Below are 20,137 nucleotides of genomic sequence, written 5' to 3'. Positions count from 1 at the left end.
GCACAAAAGAACATTCTATGAACCTCACTGAGTTATTTCCCTGGGGCCACAGATCTTGTTTTGCTAGAAAGTGATCAATTCTTGAGTTGATGCAAGACAGCATCTCTACTTGACCTGTTCCACTGGTCAGAACTATTCAGCCCAGCATCATCTAAGCAGTAACCACATTTTTCAAAGATCCTTGCAGAAGAGACTGACTGACCAGAGAAGACTGACTGACCACCCATCCTCTCCTCCATCGCCTCTCCCACAGCCTCCATCCACTCTGTTGCAGACTGTGAGAACTTTCTGTCTTTCTTTGTGGACAAAGTCAATAAGGTTAGATCTAGCATCTCTCCTTCAGCCTTATCGCTGCCTCTCCTGACTCCAACCAGGCCCATCATCCTAGATAGCTTTGCTCCTGTTTCTTTGCCTGAGTTAACCAAACTAGTTAACTCTATGAAGACCTCTGCATGCCCCTTCGACATCTTACCCTCATCTTTGTTTAAAAGTGCTTTTCAGTCCATTGGTCCCAGCGTGCTCTCTATAATTAATTCTTCTCTGGTTTCTGGTCAGGTCCCTGCTTACTTTAAGAATGCTGTAATCCACCCGCTTCTTAAAAAACTGAGTCTTGACGCCTCTCTCCACAGCAGCTTCAGACCCATCTCTAAACTTCCGTTCATCTCCAAGATCTTGGAAAAGGTTGTGGCTAAACAACTCACAGCTGCTCTTGACGAACATAACATCTATGATAGCTTCCAGTCAGGTTTTCGTAGAGCTCATTCTACTGAAACCGCTCTTCTTAGGGTCAATGACCTTCTGACCCACAGTGATGCAGGGGACTGTTCTGTTCTGGTCCTGCTGGACCTGACTGCAGCCTTTGACACTGTTGACCATCACCTGCTTCTGGAGAGGCTAAGAGACTGGGTAGGCCTATCAGGATCTGCTCTGGAGTGGTTCTCCTCTTATCTCTCTGAGCGCTCCTTTTCTGTGGCCGTCTCCAAGTTTAGGTCCTCCACCACCATGGTGTCCCACAAGGTTCTGTGCTGGGGCCTCTGCTCTTCCTCCTCTATCTGCTCCCTCTTCAGCACATCCTGAGCTCCTTCAAAGTAATCTCCTACCATCTTTATGCAGATGACATCCAACTGTACATCTCCTTTAAGCACCATGAGATGTCTAAGCTGCAGCTGTTACACACCTGCTTAGACTCTATCAAAACTTGGATGGCTGGGAGCTTTCTACAGCTGAATGAAGACAAGACTGAGATCCTCATCTGTGGCCCAGACAAGCTGGTTCCCAAAGTCAGAGACTCTCTTGGTCAGCTTGCTTCCCACACCAAACCTTCTGTCAGGAATCTTGGCGTGAACTTTGACCCAGCTCTCACCATGGATTCTCATGTCAGTTCTCTTGTTTGCTCTTCCTTCTTCCATCTCAGGAACATTGCAAAGCTGAGTCCCATTCTGTCCCGCTCTGAACTTGAGACAGTTATCCACACCTTCATCTCCTCACGCTTAGACTACTGTAACTCTCTTTTCACGTGTCTGAGCAGAACCTCCCTGAACCATCTACAGGTGGTTCAGAATGCCTGTGCTCGGCTTCTGACCAAGTCCTCCAAACACACCCACATCACCCCGCTTCTCCTCCAGCTTCACTGGCTGCCAGTCAACTTCAGGGTTCATTTCAAGATCCTGGTTCTGGTCTATAGGGCCTTACATGGACAAGCACCCCCCAGCAGGTCCCTGAGGTCCAGTGATCAAAGCCTACTGGTTGTGCAGCACCAGGCTAAAGACCAAAGGTGACAGATCATTTGCTGCTGTGGCCCCCGGACTCTGGAACTCTCTCCCCCTGAGCCTGAGATCAGTGGACTCAGTGGTCTCCTTCAAAAAGCAGCTGAAGACTCACTTGTTCAAGCTGGCTTTTGTATGACCTTCTTCACCACTCTCTCTTTATTCTGCTCTCCCCACCTATTCCACCTTCCTCAGGATCCACTGATTTCCCTCTTTCCTATTTTCTCTGTCTTTCTTAACATTTTTAATCACAATCGTCTATTTTTTGCTCATTTTAAATATATTTTAACCACTTTCTAAATTCTTTTTTATATTTTTACATTTTTTGTTTTTGTGAAGCGCCTCGCGATTTTTATCTTGAAAGGTGCCATAGAAATGATATTTTCTTCTTCTTCTTCTTCTTCTTCTTCTTCTTCTTCTTCTTCTTCTTCTAGCCTAACAAAGCACTCCACTGTTTTTTGGTCCAGTGCATTGGTATAAATAATCAAAGTGACTGAAAAAAGGGATTATCTGAGACAAAATGCATCTTTATGTCCTGAACCACATTCTCTCATTCGATAAAAGATCAGTTGCTGGACCAGTGTGCCTTTATTTTGGGCTTCTCACCATGCAGCTTTGATCCTTTGTGGAAGTGAGTGGGTAAAAGTAAGATTTGTTTCTGTACATGCAGTTTCAAGATATACTTGTGTTCAAATAACCCCAAATACAGGCCTTATCCTATTACAGACCTTTTGTTAGAAACATTTACTACGCACATTCTTCAAAAAAACACAAACACAAAATTGTTATTCTTAGGACAGTCAAACTAAATTTCTCAATTTTGAGTGAAAATTAAATTGTAATAGGTATAATACTGTTTATGGCAAAATAATAAAGAAAATAATTTCTGTGCATACATTTTCATATACTGATATATTTCATGGGTTTCAAGTCTTAGATGTAGCTTCAGAGGTAAATAACTGAAGGTTTCATCTTTAAAGATCTTAAAGATTAATTCCCATTTTCATCAGAGAATTAAAAACAAAGCCAGAGTTAAATATGTCAATTATTTGTCAGAACATAGAAGGAAAACCTTTTTAGTTTTAGTGAAAGTAAACTATGCTTTTTTAATTTCATTTATTATTAAAATAGAAAAAAAACAATACTAACAAATAAAACCAAGAAAATGAAAAGGGAACAGAAAGAAGAAAACTTATGTTATCTGCCCCTTTTTAACTAAAATGACATTTTTACAATGAAATAACAATAATTATAAATTAGCCTATACAAAGTAATTGCTCAACTAGTTAGCTAACTTGAGTTCAATTTCCAAAGAAGAACGAAAAAATTAATAGCAATAATAATTCAAAAAGCAAAAGAATTTTTGCACATACACATATACATTAAAGTGCATCGCATGCCCATATGGTCGCACCAGGCCCCCACAATGTGGCTCAAAAATTGAATTAATCCTGGAAGTACCAAAAATTGCAGTTCCACCCTCATCCACTGGGGGCTGGTGTCAGAAGCGAGCAAATCCTCATTGACTCCCATGTTAAAAATATCAATTTCACAGCAGAAATAAACATGTTTACAGCCTGGTTCCAAAACATGTTTTTTGTTTAAATGATCTAGTTTACACTCATGAAAACTCTGAGGGGGATGAATTTTTTTCTCACTCTTCTGTTTAAGTGTATTAAAAGCCTAAAATTCTGTATAATTAATGAGCATCAGACCCACGTGACCACAGAGCTAGCTCCGTGGAAAGGCCTCAGTAGAGCCTCGGTCTGGCCTGGAAACTGTTCCGGGATTTTGAGTCTCCGTGTTTGTGTATTCTTTTTTGGATATTATTTGTGCAATTGTTGGACAACATGACTTGCTGTGGCACTAATTGCACTAATAGATCGTCCAAGGAGTCTCCACTTCATTTTTTTCAGTAAGTAAAATTATATTTATGTATTTTAGGTCACTGCCGAGCTGAGCTTCGATTTTAACATGTACTGTTAACCATGACATTTAAATATAATAGAGTAAAACCCAGTGCATTTAACATAATGCTGCACTTTAGAAAATGGGTTGAAATATAACATGTTGGTGGAGCTGGGTTCCGACTACCGGCTTATGGAGCTCTCGGGAGACCGATGTTTTTCACCCGTTTCTCCCCTCCCCACTGCTCGGCGCATCTCTGTCTGATTGCGGCTTCTGTCTACTGCGTGGGCTGCCGGCTTGTGGAGGTCTCGGAGACCTCTGTGTTCCACCCGGTTTTACCCAGCGGTCAGCCCGGCGTATCTCTGACTCAGAAGCTCTGGTGTTGTGCACAGTTAACTCCGGTTGTAGCTAGGTTGCTATCTCCGTTAGCTTAGCTCCCACCTCCGCGTTAGCTTTGGGTTAGCTTCAGGTTAGCTTGTAGCTAGTTCGACCGGGTGTCGTCAGTTGATCCCAGCCTTACAGCCCCACCCTCAGCTCCACCTCTCTTCCCTTTTGTGGAATTGTCTGGGCTTGACGGAACCTGTGACACAGTCAAAATGGCGGTGGTGGCCACCTCCCATTTATCTTCAAAAATGTGCTATTGGAGTCTATGGAAACCCAATGTCCAATATTTAAATGTCGATGGCTCGCACATACTTCATTTATACATATACAGATATACACACGTATCCACTACATATACACATAAACAAACATACGTTCATATTTATACATACACACATGAATATACCTACACACATCCTCTATAGATTTATTTATTTAGTTTTTTTATATACAGTAATTGATTTGCACGTATGATTCCAGTATTTCATTTTTAATTTGTTTTTTGAAAGTAAATATTGTTTTTGCATCCTTGATTACATTACCTAGCTTATTCCATATTTTAACTCCATATATAGACACACACAGCGCTCCTTTATAATTATTCTATACTTAGGTATTGTAAATAATTTATGTCCTTTTAGTTCATATTTACTCTGTTTTTTTTATAAATCTTCCAAGTAAATTTTTAGGAAGGTTTTTTTTTGTTCGCATTATACATAAATTTAGAAATATTGTAGTCCACTAGGTCATAGAATTTTAATGTTTTGTTTTTATGAATAACAGGTTAGAAGGATCGCTGTAATTACTCCTTGTAATGATTCTTATTGCTTTTTTTGCAATATATAGACAGAATTTGTATAAGTTTTGTATGTTGTGCCCCAGATTTCTATACAATAGTTCAAATATGGTGCAATAAGTGAATTATATGTTGGGTAAATCAGCTACGTTAAGCAAACAAAAGGTGATTTCATAAGCTGCATGCGCTGAGGAAATGATATGGCACAATATGTGAAGCAATAATTCTTGTCAGTTCACTTTTTTAGTCCATGCTAGAAAAAAATGGCAGATTTTTATTTTTTTCTAACATTTGTGGTACTTACAAAAACACACCAAAATCCACAACATGAGTAAAAAAAATTCTCTGGTATATCCATATACATTTTTATTAAGATGAATGTATTTATATATATTTATAAATATGTACAGAAGCATTCTGAAATTAGAAAGCAAGCTCAGCATCACACGTGAGGCATTCCGGATAATTAGTGCAGGTGTAAATGTAAATTTATTTTTATTTTTTATTAAATCTTTATTTGGAATGAACATATAGCAATAAACATGACAAGATGTAAATGACATAGGAACAGAGTCATTCCAGTTTTTTTTTCCCTCCTCCCCAACTGAATCCAAGATGAGTAGTGGACGGCAAGAGCATCCCATCCTTCATAGAGGAGTATCAACGAGAGTCCCTTAATATCTAAAGTACTGAAAAGTGACTGTGCTCGCGAGAGGAACCTGTAATAGTTGAAGGATGAAACACATTTATATAAAACAGTAAACATTACCAGAAACTGAGGGGATGCCTGTGCTGCTGCCTAAAAAAGAAATGAACTTGGTAGGTTACAAAAAGTTGATTAACAGTTGAATCACATAAAGTCCGCTCTTGAGGGGGTAATGAATAAGATCCACTTGTTCCAGATTTCATAGAATTTGGTCTTCCGATTATTTAACACATATGTCAGTTTTTCCATCCTAAATATCTCTAAGACAATCCCACACCAATCATTCAGTGTGGGGAGGACAGGGCTCAGACATCGTCTCATTATTGTTTTCTTACATGCCACCAAGAGTAGTTGCACCAACTTAATCTCACTCCTACATTTCAGAAAGGGGACCAGCCCCATGTATAAAACCTTAAAGTCTAAAGAGATTTGAATGTTCAAAACTGCATTTAACGAGGTCTGCACTCCCGTCCAAAATTCCTTTAACCTGGGACAGTCCCAAAAAATATGCAAATGATTAGCAGCAGTAGCGCCGCATTGTCTCCAGCAAGGCGTATGGGTGCCTTGATATCTCTGCTGATATGGCGTTTTGAAAATGTAAATTAACGCAAAATTCAGACGAGTGGAGGAAAATGAAGATTTCCAGTCATAGATGTAGCAACAAAAAATAACTTCTGTGTTAATAATATCACAACCCACAAGCAGCTGGGTTGAAGCTACAAACTTACAGGCATGCTCGTAAGAATCCAAAGCTGCTGCTTTACTTTGAGGAGGTAAACTTTGTAAATGTTTGGGTCACACAGCATCTCTACAAAGGAAGGTTTAAATTACAGAGAACACAGCATGAAGCAAAGAGTAGTCCATTTCTACTATAAAAGGTCCCCCAGTGATGCAATATAACAAACGAGGAAAAGATTTAAAGGGGACATATGATGAATTTTTATTTTTTACTTAAGTTATAAGACTATGATTGATACAAAACCTTTTTATGAAGTCATTTGCATTAAATTCCTCTCGCATAAAAAGATTTCAGCTGTTTATTCTTGACAGTTTCAGTACCTTCCAGAATGAGCTGTTTCAGAGCTCTATCACTTTATGAAAACATGCTGGAGCTGGCCACGCCCACCCATTACCGCTCAGGCTGCTATAAGCTGAGAAGCCAGGAGGGGCGCACAGTCGAGCCGTCGTAACAGCATCTGTCCATGTGAGAGGTATTTCAATGCTCATTTATTTTTAATTACTTTAAGAAATGGCTAGTTTGAGGCGCATAATTCCCAAAAATAGTTGAGGTATTTTTTTTTCCACATTTGGAGTGTTTATAGAGGCAGTACATGGAAGCACAAAAGGATGCAAAAGGTGCATTTTGCATAAAATGTCCCCTTTAAAACTTTTCTTGTTTTGTTAGGATTTCTACAAATAAAGATGATCAAACACAATCCATTGATACAGACTAGCACAACTTGTCCAAGTGGGGATGATTTCTCATCAGTAATGAACCAAAAAGGTTCAAATGAAAAATCGGAGAGATGTGTAGAATCACAAAACCAAAAATCAGGGAGGCAATTAGGGAAAGGCAAGCAAGTAAAGGAGCAAAATGTGATCAGTACCTTGAAAAAGCACGAACATCAATAACAGATAGAGCAATATAGTGATTAACTTTATTAAATTGGAATTGGACAATGTGTAAAGTGCACCACGCCTGTGTAAAGGTCATTTATTGTGTGTTTTAGTCTGTCTGTAAACTAAGGCCCTGTCCACACGTAGCCGGGGATCTGCCAAAACGTAGATATTTTTCTACGTTTTGGCCTGTCATCCACTCGAAAACGGATCTTTTTAAAAACTCCGGCCAAAGTGAAGATCTGCGTTTTCTCCGTTTTGGGTGTCTGCGTGTGGACAGACAAAACCAGAGTTTTAAGGTCCGCAATGTCACTTTCCACGACAAAAAAATGCTGACATCACGTGTGCGACCTGTGTTTACACTAGCCGACAGCATGGAAGCCCTCAGAGCTGCGCTCGCTTTATCAATTGTCCAAGCGCTTTTTGCTTGTTTGTTTTTGCAAGCGGGATTACTGCTCCTTGCGGAAGACCACAGACGAAGGACGAGGTTAAGAACGGGGGAAGTACTGCCGCCTACAGGTCTGGCATGTCCTTAACAACGTATTTATCCGGGTACGTGTGGACAGTTTTTTTTTTAAACGAGATGGTGTGGATGCAAGTTTTTGGAGGGGCGGATATTCGTTTTTAAGAAAACCCGGCTACGTGTGGACTAGGCCTCAAAGTCCGTCACACAAACACTTCCCTGCGTGGACCTTTTTCCTGAGGATGCTTCACTGCAGGTCCAGGCAGCGGTGCAGCTGTGCGAGCGCCTGCGTCCAGCTGTGTCTCCGGAGTGGCGGGAGGGCTGAGGAGCAAATCGAAGTCGAAGTCCCTCAAAGGCTGCAGGGATAACGTGAGGCCTCGTCGAGCTTTGGCGACACGGTCTGGCCTTTCTCTCAGCTCCAGAATCACCTGGGAGTAAAGAAAAATCTCTTCACTCGCTTTCCTTTTCATTTCTTATTTGAACAGCCGCTCACACATTACCTCCACAGGCTGACGCTGGAGGCGGTCGAGGTCAAACGATATTCCGTGGAAAAAAGTCTGGCGTTTGAAACGATCCAGGGTTTTTAAGCGGCGGGAGGGGTTCTGGCACAAAAGCTGCACAAACATACGCAGGTGATGCTGTGACAAACTACATCAGCAATATGATGACAAATCAAGGAATTACCTCAGTTATTAATAAGGAGAGCGGCGGGCTGAAGCTGAGGGGCATTTCATACGGAAAACTCCTGACTTTCCTCAGCATACTGCAGTGATCTGGCTCTGGAGGCACGGGGAACTGTGGACATGTGTAAAGCTAAACACTCAGTGTTTAAATGTTTAACATCAAACTGGAAGCAAGAGCTCACCTTCCCAGTAGCCAATGAGAAGAGCAGAATTCCCAGTGACCACCAATCAGCTGCATGGTTGTAGGGTCCACCGCTCAGCACCTCCGGAGCTGCAGAGCAGAGAGAATTCCCTCTCATCACTTCACACACTTCAGATAAATTCAGACATCCGCTCCTTTGCAGGATTTGTGTTTCTCACCCATGTACTGGATGGTTCCACAGATGGTGAAAGCTCTGCCTCCTCTCTCCAGACGGCGGGACAAACCAAAGTCAGCCAAGCGGAGGTGGCCTAGAAGAGCATTGTTAGGAGGCCTTGTCACGATGCTCGTGATGATGCACACTCATTATAGTGATGTACTTAACAACTACAATAACAGTCACGCTTCCAGCATGATTGTGTGTTAAACTGTGATATGTGCAGTAAAGAATATTTTCTTAGAAGCTTCTGAGCTTCTGCTGCCCAGCTCTCTGCTGGGGACTCACCGTTGTCATTCAGCAGAATATTTTCCATCTGGGGAAATAAAGCAGAAGTAAAGAGATCTCACTTTTTCAAAAGAGCATGGTTACACAAAAAGAATAAAATGTGAATTATTTTACACGCGTAAGGATTTTTCATCATTTTTACATTTTTAAACCTAAACATGTCATCAAAGACGTAGATTAATGATTCTTGGCGACGGTTTAAGTAGCAGTTAGCTGAGATTTTAGCTATGACAGTAAGAATTACAGTTTTCTACTTCTTACTTTCACATCTCTGTGGATGATCCCAAAATCATGCAGAAAACCTGCAAAAACAACAAAAATGATTTCCATCATTTGGAAAGTGGTTTTATCCCGTATTCTTCTAGAAATAAAGATCAAGATTGTGGGCTTGCCAGTATTGGGCTGCAGTAATGGTTGTGGTTTAACATAGTTTTATTAAAATAAGACTTTTTCTGACAAATATGACATCTGGATGGAAGCAATAGTAAACGTCTCATGCTGAAGCACTTTAATTCTTAAACAACCTCTCATCATTTTCTTTAGTATGGAATCCCATTCCTGCCACTCTGATATATATATATATATATATATATATATATATATATATATATATATATATATATATATATATATATATCCCATAATTATGATTTAGTTATTTTTTTTATAATGAGATAGTATCTCAATATTATGAGGTAGTATCTCATGAGATACTTAGTTATAATTATGAGATAATTACTATACTTTTTAAGGAAAGTGGCAGGAATGAGATTCCATACTTTAGAAACAAGGTATCATGTAGAATTATTCTGGAGTGTATTTTGTTGCACACACACCTAGCGCACATCCCAACTCAGCAGCAAACACTCGCACCGTGTCCTCAGAGAACTGACCAATCATCTGCCAGTAGGTGTACAGGTCTCCTGTGCTGCAGTAGTCGCACACTGTTGGAGAAGAAAGTGCTTAAAAAATGTTTTTGTGTTCTGCAGAGTAAACATGTTGGAGGGAGGGGTTGTGTAAAGGACAGGAGGGATTGGAAAACACCAAGTGATCTTCATTTGAGAGAAAGAGATCAAGATCAGGAACATAAGCTGCTATATGGAAGAATATGAGGGGCACATTTTCAGGCGCAGTTTGTGACCGTTATAGTGATAACATCATGTCTGTTTTTTTATTTGTGATGACGCAGAAGGTTTAGGCCTGCCGAGAACCTTCAAGTTTTGACCAACAGAGCGGCACTATTTCAGTATAAAATGTGATTCAGTGATGATTCACTAGCTGAGCATGCAGTGGTGCTGCAGTAACGTTCAGTATCTGGTCTCTGGGCTAATATGCTGCCGTTTAATTGGGGGGTGGGGACACACACAAGTGGGTCATAGCTTTTGAGTCAGTGGATAAGTGGGAAAAACAGGGATAACTGATGCACGGGGACTGGCTAAGTGCTGGGTGGGGAATCGTGGGTCGATTCTTAACAAAGCCACCAGAACTTGGGTGACAAAAGGTGGAGTGGAGGGGTTCTGGATTGAGGATCTGGGTTAAAGTGGGTCACTGATCGCTGCCTGACTCACTAATGTAAAGGTGGCGTTGTGTCTGCCAGCAGTCCTGGAGGTCGAGGATGAATGGATGGCAAATCTGACGCTGTGGGCAAAGGTCAAAGGTTGTGAACTTGAAAAAAGCTTGATGCTGACTGTCACTTTTGACAGTTTTCAGGTCTGATGCACAAAATAAAACAACCAAGGATTACATAAAACTGTCTCAATGAGAAATATACCAGTTTGTTTATAGACATCATCTCAAGCAGCGCAGAAATCCAAAGAAACTGTAGCAGTAGCAAAAGATTTAGCTCTGCATGTTGGTCTGGCCACGCTCCACTGCAGCCTCAGCATGTCTACCATTGGCTTGGCTAAGTGTAGGGCAGTCCAATCACAGCGGTCTATGTTAGTAGATGGACAGTGTCAGCCGTGGTGCCCACTGATTATGACGGGGCTTCAGCCCCGAATGTTTTCAGTCGAGCCCCGAATGTTATTTGCCTTTTTTTTCACTCATCAGCCACAGGCTCGCTCGCTACTCTCTCTCTTCGTCACAGCAAGCCGGACTTGCTTCCGTGACTCACACTAACATTTTAATGCACCGCTTCCCCGGTGTGATTTTCCTGTTTAAGTGCTAATCCCTCCTCTGCGTAACCAGGTTGCAGGTACAGAAGCCAGGAGAGGCTGAAATTCCCCAAACGTATTTTATCCTACTGGCTGATATGAATAAAAACTGACATTCCAGCCATGATTGCTTTGATAACTTTTAAGACTTTGTGCTGATGATCCACCTGAATTGTGTAGTGGATGAAATTACCTCATTAAATTAACTCAACATGATAAATAAAACAATTATTGGTAATATTGTGAATGACATGATATTGCCCACCCACAGATGGAATTGAAATTATTTTACATGAACTAAAGATAGATGGATAAAAAAAATGTAATGAACCATGTAAAACACAATAACCTGCAGTCTTTTTGTGATTTTTTGTAATCCAGATTTAGATCTGATCAGATTCTTTAGTTGTAATTCCTTTAGTTGGATAACTAGGTTTAATCCTGCCCTGTCCTTGTTTCCTGAGCTGCAGGTGTAATGGCACCAGGTGGGCTTGTGGTTTGGCTCTCTGGTTTTTAAGGATGCCTTTGAAGCTCAACAGTTTTTGTACCAAGATTTAGGACCACCGTAAAGTTCATCCTTTTATTTTTACATATATTTATTCTGTTGCAAGTGTAGATGTGTGTATTTCTGGCCACAACTCTTGTTTTTTACTAAAGTGAAATGTCATTTGTGGTCTGGGGGCTAAGCCCAGGTGCTCCATAAACCTCTGGAGGCAGACGTTGCAGGTTTGCAACAGTTAAAACCTACCTACATAGTTACTCCACATAAGGATTGCATGAGCATTTTTAACTTAGAATACCCCTGAAGCACTTAGTTGTTTGTCCTTTTATCCAAACTTATTTTGAGCCTGAGGGGGTTAAAGGCTGAAGACGCCCCTGGACAGTGGGCGGGCTTATCGCCACTATGACAGGGCTTTTTAAAGATGATGGTAGAGCTGCACCGGAGCAAAACAAAAATGGCTTTGGCACCAACTTTGGACAGTTTAGACTTAGGCTATTCTTTCAGACATGAGAAGATTGAGGTACTTCCACTTCTCCTTCCATGGTGTATGGTGGACTGCCTTGTTGACAAATCCGTACGAATTCATCCCATTGTTCGTTTGCTCTAACATGTCCTAACGCTTTCCAATTGAGACAGTATGAAAGACAATTGTAGACTCCGCCCCTACGAATGGAGCTCTATCTATGGGCCAATGCAAGACTATACGTAAATAGGATGGCTTGCTAGGCTACATCTCAAGTTCCCTACTTTGCGATTTACGACACAACCTTTGGAACGGTAGCTCCATATTATTAGTGAAAATATTTGGAGAGTAACAATACATTGATGTACATCAATACATCAGTTATGCGGTCATTGACCCAAAATGCAAAAGTCAGTACAATGGCTATTTATCAAACACACTTTTATTTTGCTCTCCTTGAACCGTCACCTTATCGTGGTGGAGGAGTTTGAGTGCCCTAATGATCCTAGGAGCTATGCTGTCTCGGGCACTTTGTGCCCCTGGTAGAGTCTCCCATGAAAAATTGGTCTTAGGTGAAGGGTGAAACAAAGAACGGTTCACAGAATCTTTCACGGTAGTAAATTCAAAGAGTCGGAGTACCCGGCCCGGAGGGTTACTGGGGTCCCACCCTGGAGCCAGGCCTGGGGTTGGGGCCCGTGAGCGAGTGCCTGGTGGCCGAGATTTCACCCATGGGGCCCGGCCGGGCCCAGCCCGAACCGGATACATGGGCTCATCCAACTGTGGACCCACCACCCGCAGGAGGAACATGAAGGGTCTGGTGCAATGTGGATCGGGTGGCAGACCAAGGCGGTAGCCTTGGCGGTCCGATCCCCGGACAAGAAAACTGGTTTTTGGGACATGGAACGTCATCTCGCTGGCAGGGAAGGAGCAGGAGCTTGTGGCAGAGGTTGAGCGGTACCGGCTAGATATAGTCTGACTCACCTCGACACATAGCATTGGCTCTGGAACCCAAGTCCTTGAGAGGGGTTGGACACTCTCCTTTGCTGGAGTTGCTCCAAGTGAGAGGTTAAGAGCTGGGGTTGGCCTTTTGTTAGCCCCGAGACTCTCTGCCTGTGTGTTGGGGTTTACCTCGGGGGACGAGAGGGTAGCTTCCCTGCGCTTTCGGGTCGGGGAACGAGTCCTAACTGTTGTTTGTGCTTATGGACCAAATATCAGTACAGAGTACCCACCCTTTTTGGAGTCCCTGGGACGAGTGCTAGATAGTGCTCCATCAGGGGACTCCATTGTCCTGCTGGGGGACTTCAATGCTCACAAGGGCAATGACAGCATGACCTGGAGGGGTGTGATTGGGAGGAACGGCCCGCCTGATCTGAACTTGAGTGGTGTTTCGTTATTGAACTTCTGTGCAAGCCGCAGTTTGGCCATAACGAACACCATGTTAGAACATAAGGATGCCCATCGGTACACTTGGTACCAGGGCAGCCTAGGACGCAGGTCGATGATAGACTTTGTAGTCATATCATCTGGCCTGCGGCCATATGTTTTGGACACCCGAGTGAAGAGAGGAGCGGAGCTGTCAACTGATCACCACCTGGTGGTGAGCTGGATCAGATGGCAGGGGAAGATGCCGCATAGACCTGGCAGACCCAAACGCATAGTGAGGGTCTGCTGGGAACGCCTGGCAGAAGAACCTGTTAAGACGGTCTTCAACTCCCACCTCCGGCAGAGCTTTGACCGCGTCCCGAGAGCAGTGAGGGACATTGACTCCGAGTGGGCCTTGTTCCACTCTGCAATTGTTGAGGCGGCTGTTGCTAGCTGTGGTCGCAAGGTGGCCGGTGCCAGTCGTGGTGGCAACCCCCTTACCCGCTGGTGGACACCAGAGGTTCGGGGACCCATCAGCATGAAGAAGGAGGCCTACAGGGCGTGGCTGGTCTGTGGATCTCCGGAGGCAGCAGAAAGATACCAGATAGCCAAGCGGGGTGCAGCAGTGGCAGTTGCCGAGGCAAAATCTTGGGCGTGGGAGGAGTTTGGTGAGGCACCAAAGAGGTTCTGGCAAAATGTCCGGCACCTCAGGAGAGGAAGGCAGCAACTCGCTCACACTGTTTACAGTGGGGATGGGGAGCTGCTGACGTCAACTGGGGCTATAGTCGGACGGTGGAAGGAATACTTTGAGGAGCTCCTCAATCCCACCTATGTGCGTTCCGAGGAGGAACCAGAGCCGGGAGACCTGGGGATGGACTGTCTAATCTCGGGGGCAGAATTTGCTGAGGTAGTCAAACAACTACACAGCGGCGGAGCCCCGAGGGCGGATGGGGTTCGTCCTGGGTATCTCAAGGCTATGGATGTTGTACGGCTGTCATGGTTGACACGTCTCTGCAACACTGCGTGGTCATCGGGGGCAGTTCCTGTGGAGTGGCAGACCGGGGTGGTGGTCCCCATCTTTAAGAAGGGTGACCTGAGTGTGTGTTCCAACTATAGGGGGATCACACTCCTCAGCCTCCCTGAAAAGGTCTACTCCAAGGTACTGGAGAGGAGGGTCCGATCGATAGTTGAATCTCAGATTGAGGAGGAGCAATGTGGTTTTCGTCCTGGCCGTGGAACTGTGGACCAGCTCTATACCCTTGCAAGGGTGATGGGGGGGGGGGGGGGGGGGGGATGGGAGTTTGCCCAACCAATCCACATGTGTTTTGTGGATTTGGAGAAGGCTTATGACCGTGTCCCCAGGGGCACCCTGTGGGGGACGCTCCAGGAGTATGGGGTGGGTGGCTTTCTGTTAAGGGCCAATCAGTCCCTTTACCAGAGGAGCGTGAGTTTGGTCCGCATAGCCGGTAGGAAGTCGGATCTGTTCCCAGTGAGGGTTGGACTTCGCCAGGGCTGCCCTTTGTCACCGGTTCTGTTCATTACCTTTAAGGACAGAATTTCTAGGCGCAGCTGTGGTGTGGAGTGTGTCGAGTTTGGTGGCAGGAGAATCTTGTCTCTGCTTTTTGCGGATGATGTGGTCCTCCTAGCTTCTTCCAGCTTTGACCTTCAGCTCTTGCTGGGTAGGTCCGCGGCCGAGTGTGAAGCGGCTGGGATGAGGATCAGCACCTCCAAATCTGAGACCATGGTTCTCGACCGGAAAAGGGTGGCTTGCCAACTCCGGGTCGGGGGAGAGGTCCTACCTCAAGTGGAGGAGTTTAAGTATCTCGGGGTCTTGTTCACAAGTGAGGGCAGGAGGGATCGAGAGATCGACAGGCAGATTGGTTCAGCGTCTGCAGTGATGCGGACGCTGAGCCGATCTATCGTGGTGAAGAGTGTGCTGAGCCAGAAAGCCAGGCTCTCGATTTATCGGTCGATCTACGTCCCAATCCTCACCTATGGTCATGAGCTTTGGGCAATGACCGAAAGAACGAGATCGCGGATACAAGCGGCCGAAATGAGTTTCCTCCGTAGGGTAGCCAGGCTCAGCCTTAGAGATAGGGTGAGGAGCTCGGACATTCGAGAGGGACTCAGAGTAGAAGCGCTGCTCCTTTGGATCGAAAGGAGCCAGTTGAGGTGGTTTGGGCATCTGGTCAAGATGCCTCCTGGACGCCTCCCTGGGGAGGTGTTTCGGGCATGTCCTGCCAGCAGGAGGCCCCCGGGTCGGCCCCAGGACACGTTGGAGAGGTTACATCTCCAATCTGGTCTGGGAACGCCTTGGGGTCCTGCAGGATGAGCTGGTGGAGAAGGCTGGGGAGAGGACGGTCTGGAGCTCCCTAGTTGGGATGCTGCCCCCACGACCCGGACCGGATAAGCGGAGGACGACGATAACAATGACTAATTTTATTTTGAAAACTGCTCTACTTTTTAATGTTCGGCTGACATGTCCTTTTCCACCTGTTCCTGCTCATCACCAAACGTGTTACCGTAATTTAAAGAGCAAGTCACCCCAAAACAACTTTTTCTTTCTGATAAACTATATAAATATGCGTCTTATCATGCTGCAGACATCTGTAGTCAATAGTTTTGCACTTTAGTGCATTTTAGTTAAACTTAAAAATGTTTGCCTAAAACTGTCAGTGTTGTGCCATTGTCAGGTAAAAACTCTGCAATGCATTTGAATTTAAATCTGCCATTACTATTGGCTAAGAGTGTAACCTAGAATGTTAGCTGGTACCGTATGATGTCACAATGTCATTGTGAGCCTGTGTGTGCGTGTATTTGTTAGCGGCTCCGCCTTCTCGGTCTGCTAGGCAACAGCATTTGTTGCATTTTTCAAACAGGAAGTGTGGGAGTGGAGTAATACTCTGGTGGGGGTGACTTGCTCTTTAAGAATATGGCGTCGTCATGGGGAACAATGAGAAAACAGTTTGTCAAGAAAGAGTCTCTCCCCTGGGAAATTAAGTTCAATATCTTGTTATGTTTCATATAAATCGGTGAGTCCTAAATCAAGTCAAATCGAAATGGTATTGTGACTTAATCTGAGATATTAGCAAACATCAAATCGCAATCCACAGTATGAATATAATATTGTGATCAAACTAGTGATTTTCACCTCTAGAAAATAGGAAGCTTGTTACACCCTAAAGCAATTTTTCATTAATAAGAGCTGTACAATAACACATCATCTGCATACATCAACACTTCACACAACAATATTTTCTTTTCCATTTAATATTTTAAAACTAAGATTAAATATTCAATTCTGATAAAAAAAGTCAGGTCAGTTAAAAATATTTTCACAATAAGGATTTGTTTTCAAAGACCCTCAGAGTAGATGATCAGTTCAAAGAAATTTGCTGAATTTAGTAGTTCAATGTATGTTAAAGCAGTACGCACCTGAACAATTACTTCTTCTTTTGACTGATCCAAGACTCCAAGTCGTAGAATCTCAGATTTAGGTATAACCTGTCGGTGGATATAAACACCAATAAAAAACAACTTTAAATTTGAATAATTTGGTATAAACAAAATTTGTTTTTGAAGTTTTATTTCTATGCAAAAAAGCCACTGGAGGTTGTGTAGCCTTTGACATCGTTATCATCTGAAATTGAATAAACTCACTTTGACAGCAAAAGTTTTCTGCCTGGTTTTGTCCTTAACTTTCAGAATTGGCCCAAAGGAACCTTTGGCGATGTAACCCAACACCTGGAGGTGAAGATAAAAATATTAAGACAGAGAGAACATAAAAGGCCATCAGGTGTTATTGTTTTGGTGATTTCTGATTTCTACCTGAAAGTATTCATGCCCAGGCACTGATCTGTGGGGGAATTCAGGCAGGAACATGGTTACAAACCCTGGGAGGCACCATTCTGCCCTCAGCTTGCCCGGTCCGACCCCTGCCAACCTTAGGACATGCTCTGGGACCTCGGGGGCTTTGCTTTGGAGCATTCGATGGTGGCCCAGACGTAGGGCAGGTGGAGCAAGGCGACAGACGCTTGCAGGGATGGACAGACCAACGCCGGACAGGAAACCACGCCAACCAGATGAGATGTGCTCATCCTCCCCCGCTCCAGAGGCCTTCTGGGTGGTAGAATGATGCAAAAAGAAGCAGCTTCATGTAGCATAATTTTTATGAATACTAAATAAAATTCACATTTTTTCCTATGAAGACCATTTTTGCATGTTTTAGCTAACTACACAAAACTGATATTGACCAATACCATTTGTTCTGAGCCTGATTTATGCAAGAATGAATTGCGACTTATCAAGGCAGCCGTGTAGAGATTAATAGGACTTCTACCTCCAGATTGTGAAAGTTTGTAAAAAAAAAAGGAGTTGTTTCAAAACTGTTTTAACTACTTGAGCATATCTTTATTCTTTTTTCTTTAACTATAAAGCTGCAAGCTGTGCAAACACAGTTCCTGTGCAGTCAGATTTGAACCTCTGTAGCAATTCTTATCTGTTTGACCTTGGCGGTATGATTCTTGTCATTTGAGCCAATGAACGTGTCAAGAGTCACTGTGTTCCCTTGATGCTTTACATTGCCATGAAACGAGAGATGTTTAGCAAAGTCAAAACTGTAAACCAATGCTGAGAAAAATAAAGTAAAATAAAATCCTGCTTGGAAAAAGGAAAGGCACTAGAAGGATGTGTTACATGTTCATTAGTTGAAGCTTCGACATGGAAACTCCACATTTAGCCTCATTAGTGTGAACTTTTGTGTTTTGACCAAAAATGGAATAGTCTGTGCCTATTGAGAATTCCAAATCTCATCAACTCTATAATTTGAGGAATAATTTGAAAATAAAATGAAACCAAACTGTAAATAGATGTTGTATTGTATAGAAAGGCTGTTGCACATCAGTTTCACCTCAGTGATGTCGTTTGTCTTGCATCATCTGGGTTTTTGGGTTTGTCTAGCTAAAATGCAACAGTCCCCGCTCTCATTTGTGTTTTATCAACATTAAAAATCCATATTTCACCTCATTTGATCACACAGCCCTGTTGATCCAGGTCGCTGGCTGTCTGGTGCAGGATGTGTGCGGTCAACCATGTAACAAGCCATTATCATCATAGCAGCATTATAGAGGACACATCTCATCTGGATGCACTGCAACCAAAAAACCCTTCAACGAACATTGAAAGGGTGACTAGGGAATTAGGATCTCACACTAGCAGCAGGATTATTTTGCAAATAAAAGTATTTATACTGGTGTTGTGTCGAGATATGTTCCTTCGTTTAGATTTCTCACTGAACACAGGAGAAACTATTGTTACTGGTAAATCTTTATTAACAAACTCCAAACAATTAGGTCTAGTTTGCAAAGATAAGTTAATGAAATTTCCCAAGCAGCTCAAATAGACAAAGGATACAAACTTCTACCAAATAAGGAAATAAAGGGCAATCAACAATTTAAAAACAGCATTCAGCTAACATGTTTTTTCTCTGCTAAAATCAAAATCGAGGGGTCTGTTCTTTTAACAAATGTTTTAAATAAACTTATTTAATTTTAAATAGCCCAAAACACTGGCATGGCAAGCCAGTATTGATATATATATATATATATATATATATATATATATATATATATATATATATATATATATATACACACACACATATATACATACATATATATGTACATATATGTATGTATATATATATATATATGTATGTATGTGTGTATATATATATATATACATACATATATATATATATATATATATATATATATATGTATATACACATATATATGTATATATATACATATATGTATGTATGTATATACACACACACATACATATATATATGTATATATATATATGTATGTGTATACACATATATGTATATATATACACACACATATATGTATATATATATATATATATATATATATATACATATATATATATGAAACACCGTAGTTTAGGTGGGAGAGAAGCAGGTGGGGAGCAGATACAGACTGCAGTAAAAAATCTCGGAATAACATCGGAAGAGTTTTCTAACCTTCACAATAAAAGCATATTTATAGGATGTACTTATTTTTGTGGTAGCAGTGATTAATCACGGACAATACAAGTGCCATGTTTGTTTTAATGTGCTAGCATTAAAGCTAACCCGAATGACAGCAGTTCGTAAGCGTGGGACCTGTCCACTACAAGTCTGCCCACCAAATATCGCCATGGTAACGGGGAACCCTACGCGTGCGTCACACCTCAGCAACAAGGGATTTCGTGCAGCTCACCTTCCTGTTCTTACTTCCGTCGGCCCCCATTTTTATTACCGTGGCGGGACATGAGCACCGTGGAAATCAATCAGTTCGTCTGCTGCTCCTCATCCAGGCGCTCAGACCATCCCCCTCCCGACATCACAACCTCCCATTGCTCCCAACACGGATCCAGTTAGAACTGGTGTTTCCGTTCGCACAAATGATATTTCTTAAACCCTCCGTCATTCAGGCTGATGGCAACAGAAAAAACTAACCGAGTTAATCCCGTGAATGATTGTCAGCTCGAATCCGCCCACACCATCGCCATTCGGGGAATTTAGCGACCTCTGCTGATCAAAGAAGGTAAGAGCAGCACAACCAGCTAATTACTATGACTAAGTTTGCCTGTCCTCCCATATTTGATCATAATTAAATGCAGAAA

At 42.7% G+C, this 20,137-nt stretch overlaps 1 protein-coding gene across 2 annotated transcripts; it reads right to left on the bottom strand.

Moving 5' to 3' along the window:
• Positions 1-5,205: 5,205 nt before the first annotated feature.
• Positions 5,206-20,075, bottom strand: rskrb (ribosomal protein S6 kinase related b). 2 transcript variants are annotated; one of them, XM_015961843.3, is made up of 13 exons: positions 19,732-20,075; positions 17,276-17,566; positions 17,108-17,191; positions 16,883-16,951; positions 10,536-10,605; positions 9,804-9,911; positions 9,229-9,269; positions 8,968-8,995; positions 8,684-8,773; positions 8,506-8,594; positions 8,325-8,435; positions 8,141-8,254; positions 5,206-8,068 (listed from the first exon to the last, which is right to left on the bottom strand). In XM_015961843.3, the coding sequence occupies exons 1-13, from the start codon at positions 19,759-19,761 to the stop codon at positions 7,844-7,846; spliced, it is 1,350 nt and encodes a 449-aa protein (XP_015817329.3). In that variant the 5' UTR covers positions 19,762-20,075; the 3' UTR covers positions 5,206-7,843. The 2 variants fall into 2 exon arrangements, with proteins under 2 accessions (XP_015817329.3, XP_054586866.2); XM_054730891.2 differs by having other exon boundaries at positions 17,276-17,563.
• Positions 20,076-20,137: the final 62 nt, after the last annotated feature.

Source organism: Nothobranchius furzeri, chromosome 10, assembly GCF_043380555.1.
Source record: "Nothobranchius furzeri strain GRZ-AD chromosome 10, NfurGRZ-RIMD1, whole genome shotgun sequence".
Lineage (NCBI taxonomy): Eukaryota > Metazoa > Chordata > Actinopteri > Cyprinodontiformes > Nothobranchiidae > Nothobranchius > Nothobranchius furzeri.
The sequence above is the reverse complement of the archived record's forward strand: the minus strand, read 5'-3'. Positions and strand labels throughout refer to the sequence as shown.

What these genes read in the sequence shown, in the direction of transcription:
- rskrb (XM_015961843.3), bottom strand. Translation starts at nt 19,761, where the DNA reads ATGGGGGCCGACGGAAGTAAGAACAGGAAG. An exon ending in AAGAAGAAGTAATTGTTCAG is followed by an intron (nt 10,606 to 16,882) that starts GTGCGTACTGCT and finishes CTTTGCCCACAG; the next exon opens with CGTCAGATTTGCCATCCATT. An exon ending in TCTCATTGGCTACTGGGAAG is followed by an intron (nt 8,436 to 8,505) that starts GTGAGCTCTTGC and finishes ACATGTCCACAG; the next exon opens with TTCCCCGTGCCTCCAGAGCC.